This window comes from Brachyhypopomus gauderio, chromosome 2 (genome assembly GCF_052324685.1).
Source record: "Brachyhypopomus gauderio isolate BG-103 chromosome 2, BGAUD_0.2, whole genome shotgun sequence".
In the NCBI taxonomy this organism is placed as follows: domain Eukaryota; kingdom Metazoa; phylum Chordata; class Actinopteri; order Gymnotiformes; family Hypopomidae; genus Brachyhypopomus; species Brachyhypopomus gauderio.
In genome coordinates, this window is record NC_135212.1 from 46,026,661 (window position 1) to 46,037,201 (window position 10,541).

Genomic DNA, 10,541 nt, shown 5'->3' on the forward strand with positions numbered 1-10,541 from the left:
GATATTTCTGACTACGAAGATTGATATACATACGTATTGAATCATGTGGCACCTGATATGCCCGATATATAGTTTGTTGCCTACCGGTATGTATTTTATGTCCACATATTGCATCAGAATCAGTTTTGTCCAGCCTGCTGTCCAGGCATCTAGCACCTCTGAATAGACATTTAGCACAATGAGATCACATCTGTTAGGCAGCTACATTACTGATGTATGTTACTGCTACATGAACACTTGTTTTTGTTCTGAATGGCTTTTTAACACTAGATAAAGTCAAGATCCAGACACACGAACCCCAACTTGGAGAGTTTGAAATTTTATTTATTTTTTGTACATTTTATTATTTTTTTATTATTTAATAATTAAGGGTTTGAGGAAGAAGGGACGAGTCATACTGTCTTTATAAAAGGTCTCATTCAGCTCGAGCTCAGTTTCACTCTCACACTCACTCTTTGTTTTAGACACACACACACTGTGCCCCATTCACACCGCTTCTTCAAACCAACCAAAACAAACAAACAAACAAAATAAAAAAAAAAAAAAACAGACAGTCTTTCCAACAAATAAAGATAAAAACAAAATCAGAAGAATTCTGTTTCTGGAGTAAAAGTAGACAATGGGTCTTTGAAGTGTGTGTGTGTGTGGTCATATATATGTGTGTGTGGAGAGGAACTCTCACTCCAGAAACAGGGCAGCTGGAGCCCGAGCTCGGACTGTGTGGCTTCGCTCAGTTTCCAGAGGGATGGAAGGACAGCTGCTGTGAGGGGTGTGGCTGCACCTGCATGGCTGAGGTCACCAAAACAAGCCGTCGTTATTGGTCAAGAACACGTCCGTCACCCCACCTCATCAGTGCTTCTTTTGGAACTCTCACTGTCATTCTTCCTGTAATGTTACTCAAGTAGTCGAGGACCTAGCAGGTCGTTTAACTATAGTAAGTATTTGCGCACGTCGTAGTTACTACATCATATAGCACGTTTAAGCGACTTTAAACAAAAAAGCCAAGTAACAGCTGCTGGAATGTGGAATGAGGTTGACACTGTGAAGGCAGCTCACCCTGGTGGTGCCCGATGTAGGTGTAATGTTGATGCGCTCCCTGCTGGGGTGGTGGAGGTCCGTGCGGGGGGTGCTGGGGCCCGGGACCTGACCCGGGGCCCTGCTGCGGGGGAGGCGGGGCGTGAAGCAGCATCATCTGTGGAGGGCCATGACCTCCGGAGGGGTGAGGACCCGAGAGAGCTCCTGAAACATGAGCCTACAGGGGAGGGTGGGGGAGAGAGAGAGAGAGAGAGAGAGAGAGAGAGAGAGAGAGAGAGAGAGAGAGAGAGAGAGAGAGCGCAAGACAGAAAGAGCATGTGAAAAGAGTATTAGCAAAGCAAAGTGGTTTGATACACACACGCTACATTAAATGACTGCATGTCTGTGAGAATTTTGTGAATGTGATGAATTCTTCTGCACGGAGTGAAACTGAGTGGGACGTGAAGAATGAAAGAGAGAAGCTAAAAGCACCCACCACCCCCATGGTGTCATGGTGTGGGAGTAAAACGTAGCTGCACACTCATACACACGTCACACTCCACTTCCACAGGAGGGCGTGTGGTACCTGCGTGAGCGGCCCCAGGGACTGGTAGGGGTGGGGCAGCTGGTGGCCTGGCAGACTGTAGCTCTGGAGAGGGTAGGAGGCTTGGGGCGAGCTGTGGCCCGGGGGCAGGTTAGGGGGCGTTGGGGCTGACAGTGGACCTGAATGGTATAAAGTCTGAGGCTGTGGACCTGACTGCGCAGACTACAGAGAGAGAAGAGAGAGAGAGAGAGAAAACCAGAGTGAGCAAGTTAGACTATCTTTCAAACTACACACCAATTTATACAAGACGCTGTGAGCCGGTAAGGTAGCAGGTGACGGTACCTGTCCCGGGCTGGGGGCAGGGTGCTGTGGGGGTGGCTGGCTCCCCGTGGGGGTGCTGGAGGGCTGTGGTGGGTGCAGAGAGGCTGAGGGATGGGAGAATGACTGTGGGGCTAGGAAGACAAGATCCAGTCAGGCATTTGGCAAATGTGTGTGCCATGAACAAACATATTTGTATATAATATATGTAAGTGATGGCCAGCAACGGTGTGGGACATACTGTACATGCCCTGCTGGGCTCCTGGAGGTCCTTCACTCTGGCCCGGGTACTGAGGGCCAGGGGGCCCCAGTGTCTGAGGGTGACCTCCTGAACTCAACATCCGTGTCCCGCCCGGCAGCATGGAGTACACAGGCTGGGGGGGGGGGAGAGATGTGTTTTTATGACATGACAGTTATGGAAACAGTTAGATATTACTCTTTCTACTATTATAACAACAAAGGAGTTAGAACAGTTGCACAGTGCTGTGTGTGTGTGTGTGTGTGTGTGTGTGTGTGCGGTGAAGACTGGGCTGAGCCGTAAAACACGCGGGTACCTGTCCAGGGTAGTGAGGTATGGCAGGGATGACCTGGCTGTACTGCAGGTAGGACTGTGGGTAAGGGGAGGCCACCAGGGGAGGACCTGCTGCAGATGCTGCCTGAATCATGGGGGGAGCGGAGGAGCTGTGGTCTGGACGGGGACCCACCACCGAGCCTGAGAAAAGGAAGGAGCGCGTGAGCAGAGCGCGTGAGCAGAGCGCGTGCGGCTCGGCTGCCCTCATGCGTGTGGGGTTCAGACTCTCCCACACATCTGCAGCCTTAAAACGCCTTTAGGAATGAACAGTCTAAAAGACCTTTCACCACATAACAGATCAGAGTGATCCACCGTAAACAGATGTACCGCTCGTCAGCTATAAGAACCTACGCGCTATATAAACATGACATTATTATTATTAGTGGAAGGGGGTTTTTAATGGCATCTAAACATACTGTGGCTTGTACCACTTATATCATTACTGCAACACAACCCAGCCTTATGAAAGAGCTCATTCACTTTATCTCAGAATGATCAAAAGAACCAATGGGAACGGTTTCTAAGAATACAGCCCTGGGAACTGTACTAAGTGGATAATGAAGCCCTACTCGGTGATTACACAGGTATGATCTTTTATTGATGAAGATCAAAGGCTTAGGGAGGTAACAGACTCACACCGGGGCAACAGTTCAGTCCGTGAGTGCCAGATGGGCTCATCTCACGGGCCGAATGGACCCTGCTGCGCTAGGGCGTCCACGTTCGTTATCCAGAGCAGGTGTTTGCAGAGGAAGATGTTTGGGTTTTTAGAAGGGGAGCTAAAACAACCTCGACGGTATTTCTACATGGCAATTCAACACGAGGGAGAGAGACGCGACTGGTGCCGTGGCCATTACTGGAACCCGGTCAGAGCCTGCAGAGAACGTGCTGTCTCAGATGGGTTGCTAAGCGCTGGGGGGGTGGAGGACGTGTCTAGATGGTGCAGTGGAGTGGGTGTGGAGGTGTTTACCTTTAGCTCTGGTGTATTTGCCCTGGCTGACAGTTGACACGGTGTACTGGTACATCTGAGGGGCCTGGAGGAGGAAGACAAATCCCTCACATATACAGTCAGCCATGTTGTGTACATACGAAATGTGTGTGTGTGTGTGTGTGTGTGTGTGTACCTGTACAGCTATGGGTGACATGTAGCTCAGGTACTGGGGGCTGTATATGGCTCCCTGGCCAGCAGGAGGCTGCAGCATCACGGAGGGGCTCTGGGGGGCGGGGCGGGGGGGGCGTGGGCGTGGCCGCGGGCTTCACCTGAACCCCAAACACAAGGCAAACAGGCATGAGCATGTCCCTCAACAGCTACGAAAGAGGAACCTAAACACATCTTACTTAAAGGTGACTGCTGGACCACACTGACCATGGGGAGATGGGCCTTGGTGGGGTTAAACTCTTTGGCGTTGGGGTTTAGTGTGGATTTCTTCACTTGACTGCCAAAAACAGGACAAGCAGGTTCAATACACAAGCAGCGAACCCGAACACGTCACATGTACATACTGGGAACACGTGACTGGTTATGATGCATCACAACGTTTAAAGCACATCTCCAACCAAAGAGGACACCCCTGGTTAAGAGTTCTGTTACTTCCATCATAATGTCTCCGCCTCCTACTTACTCGGCCACGCCCTCCTCTCGCTCGCCAGCCTCGGCTCGGCCGTCTTCCCGGGCCAGGGTCCTGGCGGGCTGGGGGGCCACCGCGGCAGCCTGGCCGTCTGAAGCGGGGGGCTGTGGAGCACCAGCGGGGGTAGGCGTGGGCGTAGCGGTGGGGGTGAGCGGTGTGGGGGTGGGTGGAGCCGGGCCCTCGGTGCAGGCCTCTCTGCTTGTCTCGCTCGACGAAGGCTCCTGGCTAAGAGTCGTCGGCGAGGCCGTTTTGAGCTCTGCGGAGGAGGCGGGGTCTGCCTGCATGCCGTGGGCGGGGCTTGCTTGCGGAGGGTCGTTGGGTGCGGCTGTAGTGCTGGACGCGGAGGAGGTGGGCTGTAGCTGTGAACCAATGAGAGTGTCGATTAGACCGACTTGGACCTTCACTGCATCCCGACTCCACAAAGCTTAGCAGAGGAGTTGTGTGTGACCGTGTAAAAAGGAGAGAAAAGCTCAAAGACCTCAAGCCCACGTAGGTACTCACCCTGAACTCCTTCCCAAACTTACGAAGCTCCTCTATCTGTGACCTCTGCTGAACTGAGGCAGCTGGCAACCAAGAGAGCGATTCATTACATTCAAAATATTTTAAAGGTGAGGAGAACGTGGAAGTGCCCAAGTGTAAAGAAAGTTCCACCTTTATTGCTCTTGCCATCCTGAGGAGTGGCGGGGTTGTCCGTCCTCTCCTTTGACAAAATCTCATTTACTGTAACAAAACATATAAGAAGAGGAATAAAAAAATAAAATAGGGTTAACCACAGATGCCACGGATTCTATCAATGGAAGAATTATCATCATCATCATCATCATCATCATCAATCCAACCAGTTCTGCTCACCATCTACAGGAAAGAGAGGGGTGGGGCCAGGGGGTTTTGGGGTCACCATGGTAACTGCAGGGGTGTCCAGGTAGGTAGAAGCGGACTGAGGAAGAGGATCTTGGGTGTGTGCATCAGGTTTAGGGGAATGAGAGACTGAAGAGAGGAAGAGATAACGGGAAGAACGAAAGGGTTGTAATAAAAAAACAACAACAACAAAAAAGAGTGTGTGGCAGCTTCATATAAAGTTCAGTGTGTACTCTAAATGAACGCAAGTGTGTGTGCGTGTGTGTGCATGTGTGTGTGTGTGTGTGTGTGTACCTGTGGGTGAGGAGTGGGAGTTGGTGGAGCGCAAACTCCTGGTCTGTGCAGGCCTCTGAGATTTGGGGGACGTTCTGGACGATACTAGATTACACACAAAAAATATCAATTTAACAGCATCAAACATGAACGTCATAGTATCACAGCCCTGTGTAACCCACACCCGCCCACCAACCCCCCCCCCCCCCCCCCCCCCCCCAACCACACACACACACACACATGCACGCAACGTACCTCCATTGACGGGTCGCGTGGAGTCCGAGAGGGACTGTGGGTGTGAGAGTGAGTGAGGGATGTGTGGACCGGGGGGGCTGTTGAGGCCCGGTTCCATGGGCCGGGGATGAGCAGGTGGGCTACACTGTGTCTGGTGAGGGGAGTATCCCCCTCTGATAGACAGTGGGCTGTTCCTATCAGAGGGCGTAGTGGGCTGACTGGTGCCAGAGGGAAGAGGAGGTCTGGGGGAGGAACTGGAAGGGGGGGGTCTGTTTGTTCGATTAGGGAGGGAGGAGGAGGCCCCTCCTCTTTCTCTCTCGCCCCTCGACACACCCATCTCTCTCTCTCTTGGCCTCTGAATATACTTGCCATCCCTACGAGAAAGAGTGGAAAGAATGGAGGAAATCTACAATAACGGACAGCACAGAGGACAGGTAAAAAGGGTCCGAGAGAAAAGCCGTGGCTAAGGGCAGTGTGGCGGACTGACCGGCTCCCGGAGCTGAGAAACCCAGGGCTGTCTCTCCCTCTCTCCCGCTCCCCTCCGTCCCGCACCACAGCACTGTATTTATCCTCTTCGCTCCTGCCTTCGTCATTCTCCAGCGCCACCCGGTGGCGGTACTGTGAACTGGACTCAATTTCACTGGCCAGTCGTGCGGCTCGTGCCTCTCGCTGCCGGTAGCCTTCCGATGTATTCCGCTCCAGGGGAACCCTGAGGGGGTTTCAACCATGTATCAATGTTTCATGGTTATCTTTTGTTAAAAAATCCCCCACCTGCACATTAGGTCTACTGCTGCCTCAGACTGAAGTTTTGATTTGTTAAAGATTTTGTATGCATCTCAATGGCAGTGCAGTTTAGCATCAGGCATAAAAAACCCTTCACATTGTTTCACGTGTGTGTGTGTGTGTTGCAGATAAACGTACGTGTACATTGCGAGGCTGGAGTCATAGGTGGACTTCACCCCATATGTTTCTTCATTGAAACGGAACATCTCACTGGCATCCCAACCATTAGCCTGCAAAGAGGGGAGGGAGAGAGGGAGAGAGGGAGAGAGAGAGAGAGAGAGATAGATAGAAAACATCTGAAATTAATCAGCTCCAGCCGAAAAATGACATGGGAAAAGCCCATCATACTGAAAGCGTTGAAAAGCACCAGGGTACGTTCATTACAATGATTCACCTGGTTTATCTGGTTCTGGGAATACAACACACTGCTGTATTATCTAGCCTAGACCATCCTCTGTCCACACACTACAGTCGTAGCCTCTGATAAATATGTGTGTGTAAACGGGTACACGTTTGAGTTTGTGCATGATGGGAGGTTAAACTCACTGCATCATTGTCTAGATCGTAGTTCTCTCCGTTGCTGTCTCCTCCATCCCACCTCTGTAACACCTTCTCTCTGTGGTCACCGTTAACTCTGGACGAGCCCACTGTTGCATCTGTGAAGGTGTCTACACACACGTGCACACACACAATCTCAAACTTAACATCCAGGATCATCAATATTTCTATGAACATACATTAGAGTGTACGCCACTGTCCATGCAGTCTGGTGGTTAGGGAATCAATTTTGTGACCGGAGGTTTGTGGGTTCGATTCCCAGGTCCTAGGACATGACTGAAGTGCCCTTGAGCAAGGCACTTAACCCCAAATGCTCCCCAGGCTAGGGCTGACCTGAGGTCACCTGAGGTCAGTGACCTCTGCTCTGGGCACCTGTCACAGACCCCTAGTGATCACTGCACAGATGGGTAAATGTAGAGGACTAATTACGATTGCGGTGAAAATCACAATTGGCAATATAGCAACTTAACTTGTGCCTTTGACCTTGGAAGTGACTGGAACACGTGAATCCAATTATTTGCATGGGTGAGCGAATACTTTTGGCAATATTAGTGCAACGTGCATCACTACAGGGGACTCTCGTGCATATACACACACCTCGGGTAGCATAGTTGAGGTCCACATCTCTGCAGGTCATGGTGATTAGGTCACTGGGGCTGAAGATCATGGTGTCTGTAATCTCCTCTCTCCTGGGGTGTGTGGATGCTCCACCTCCACAACCATCTCCATCCTCACCCCTAACTTTATGCACAGCATCCACAGCCAGCTCACACTACACACACACACACACACACACACACACACTAAAGGTTAATTTCTCCAATGTCAATCCTGTCTCATCAGCAAAGTTATTGGCACCTACTTCATAGCAAACTTATAGATACATACACTTTCATGCACTAACATAGCCCCCAATTGTTTCTTATAGATCATTGTGCATATGACAAATACAGGTCTTTCAATGACCAATTCCTAGTACAGGAATATACATGAAGTCTGAACCATGCAGATTTTTTCCACTTACTCTCGAGCTTAAAGTCTTGAATATGCCCTCAAAAACACCTCCATTCTTCACCCTCACATCACACCTGCAGCCCTGTGGAGACAGGAATGGGAGGAATGCATGGATGAAGTATGAACAGTAGACACAAAATGACGAGCAGCCGGTAAACAGGAAGTAATCTGAAGATGGGAAACAGAAACAGCAGTGTTCTCCTCTGCTGAGGTCCAACAGCTCGGTCCTGAAGGACAGGAAACTCACCACCACTGCCGTGAAAAAATGAAGCATCCGCGAGTTGTTGTAGATACCCTCAAACGCCTACGAAGATAAACACAATACTCGTGCTAATTAGGGCATAGCTAAGTGGATAGAATATGCTAATATGTAAGTGCATAAGAGTATTTTTATCAGTAACAAAGCACTGAGCAAATAGACACAGGTATAATATGAATTAATAAATATTAGTTATATTACATACAGGGGAAGACTGTGAGGAAGGCTTCACGGAGTTTCTGTTCCTGAAAATGACAACAACTTATTTCAATATGTACAAATTTCAATATTTGTACAGAGGTTTAAATACTTAAAGTATTATGCTCAAATATTTTTGGTGTGTGTGTGTGTGTGTGTGTGTGTGTGTGTGTGTGTGTGTGTGTGTGTGTGTGTTCTGCTGTTTATGAACAAGGGAATTACAAACAAGACACCCACGTCGCCCAAACGTGGTCCTTCGCTCAGAGCACTAATCATTTGACACAACAACATTCCCTCACAGACCCTGTTCAGCCTCCTTACAGCCCCCCGTTAGTGGAGCGGCTCCTGGGGCATCGACACGGTGGTTACCGGGAGCCTAACTGGACCCTCCAGCCACAAAACACAGCCGAGTGCACATAAAACAGCCACACTGGCATTGTGTGTTCTCACTAGCAAACCATTAACAACGAACAGGCTAACGAGGCTACAATATGAACATTTTGGGCGAGATTCGTCTAGTTTCTAACAACAAGCTGTAGTTAGATTTAAAAGACAACTACGTGCAACGCCGAGCGTGATTTACTGAGAGGAGAGAAGCCCGCGCGGCGGCTAAGCTAGCTCGACCGCTCCAGCCGAGATACAACCCGTAACAATACAAGACAAATAGGTTGACGTATGTAGTCAGCTAGACAGCGACATTAAAAGCTAAGGTTTCGAAGGCCTACTTGCACAAGAAACGTTTCGAAATGGTGGATTTAATACTTTTTTGTCACGTTCATTCCGGGCTTTAAACGATGAAGTCGGTCTGCAATGCTCGATTTAAGACGCAAAACACTATTCTGTGTCATATGGTTTAGAAAAACAACAACAAAACACCAGCGCTCTACCACTAGTGCCCGCCCAGAGAGAAGTGATTGGTCAATTGTAGCGTCAATCAACAATTCTCCGACACCTATTTGTTCAGGGTACTTGCGGAGGCAGGCGTTTTGGGCTATAAACTCCAGCGATTAATTGGTCATAAACCATGTCAATTATTACTGCTCAGTTCCGATTGGTCTTCGTGTCCGGTGCTTCAATAAGACATTGTCCAATTGGTCTTTTCTGGCCCGTTCCTCATTTACATATAACGCACACGCCCATTTTAACCGGTAGGCCTCTTCGTGAAATAACAATCCCCGGACTTTCTGTGAAGAGTAGCCGGGTTCAGGTTACCTCCCCGGGGTTGTTCTGGTAGTGTTACTCCCAGGAACTGTGGATGACATGCCGGCCGATCCAGAAGTTCCATTCGAGGTTTTGCGGCCACCTGGTCCAGACTGTTGCTGAAAAAACATGTTATTTAAATTTATATTTCCACATACTGACCTTCTACAAACACGAATCTAATGTTACGCGTTTTTGAGTTCGTGTAAGCTAACCAGCTAACTGTTACTTAGAAGTACTAAGTTAGCTAGCTAACGGTAGTTAACAATCATAGCTAACCTAGTTTAACTAATATTTATCTAGCCAAGTAGTCTGTATATAGTCATATATGAATACTAAGCACAGTCCCTCGTTTAAGCCATTTGTTGTGTGTAGAATCATGTAAAATTTGTACTCACATTCTGGCGGCGGAAAGACATAGCTAGCTCGATTGCTAACTTAGCTGGCCGAATTCCCCTAACGTTACTTCGGAGCAGCGAGGGGGTTTCTTCAGTGTAAGACAGCTAGCTAGCTAGCAACCCAACTATCTTAATATTCGAATATGTCGGAAATGTCCTGTAATCCTTGATGATTTTTCTTCCCGGTAGCCCTGAATCTTCTTCTTTACTTCGAAAACATGTCATGAGCACTCTTGAGGAAGTGTCAAACAATATTTCTTATAAAAAAAAAAGCCGGTACCACGTCTTTAGGATTTTGCCTTAAACGTAATGGCAACCCGTTGTCAACAATCTCCGCCTTGATTGGTCCGTCCCCTGGTGAAACTAGATCAATGACGCATCGACGTTTTCATTCAGCGCACTCCGGCTGGGTTTGTCACCAAAATAAGCGAATCCACCGTTCGTCGTAGTGGTTTTGTCTTACAACATAACTACAATACTCTCTCTCTCTCTCTCTCTCTCTCTATATATATATATATATATATATATATATATATATATACACACACACACACACACGTTTTCATCCTCTGCCGAATCGTGGCTAAAGCTTTGGGGAGTTAAATAAAGAAAAGAATCTGAATCTGGCAACCCTGCACAGCTCCACGTTAGCAGGCTCTTTTAGCCGCATTCCTTGGTTGTAAAACAATATCTT

At 48.7% G+C, this 10,541-nt stretch overlaps 1 protein-coding gene across 1 annotated transcript; it reads right to left on the reverse strand.

Annotated features, from left to right (window-relative positions):
• Positions 1-307: 307 nt before the first annotated feature.
• Positions 308-10,201, reverse strand: atxn2l (ataxin 2-like). The gene is given in 25 exon segments (XM_076996966.1): positions 308-789; positions 1,057-1,252; positions 1,601-1,780; positions 1,901-2,010; positions 2,118-2,250; positions 2,431-2,588; positions 3,415-3,478; positions 3,569-3,679; positions 3,681-3,704; positions 3,811-3,880; positions 4,067-4,431; positions 4,574-4,635; positions 4,724-4,792; positions 4,925-5,059; positions 5,225-5,308; positions 5,459-5,811; positions 5,925-6,146; positions 6,359-6,450; positions 6,767-6,888; positions 7,376-7,550; positions 7,803-7,874; positions 8,040-8,096; positions 8,257-8,296; positions 9,462-9,568; positions 9,848-10,201. Coding segments are annotated over 25 exon segments (3,081 nt in total). The 5' UTR covers positions 9,869-10,201; the 3' UTR covers positions 308-730.
• Positions 10,202-10,541: the final 340 nt, after the last annotated feature.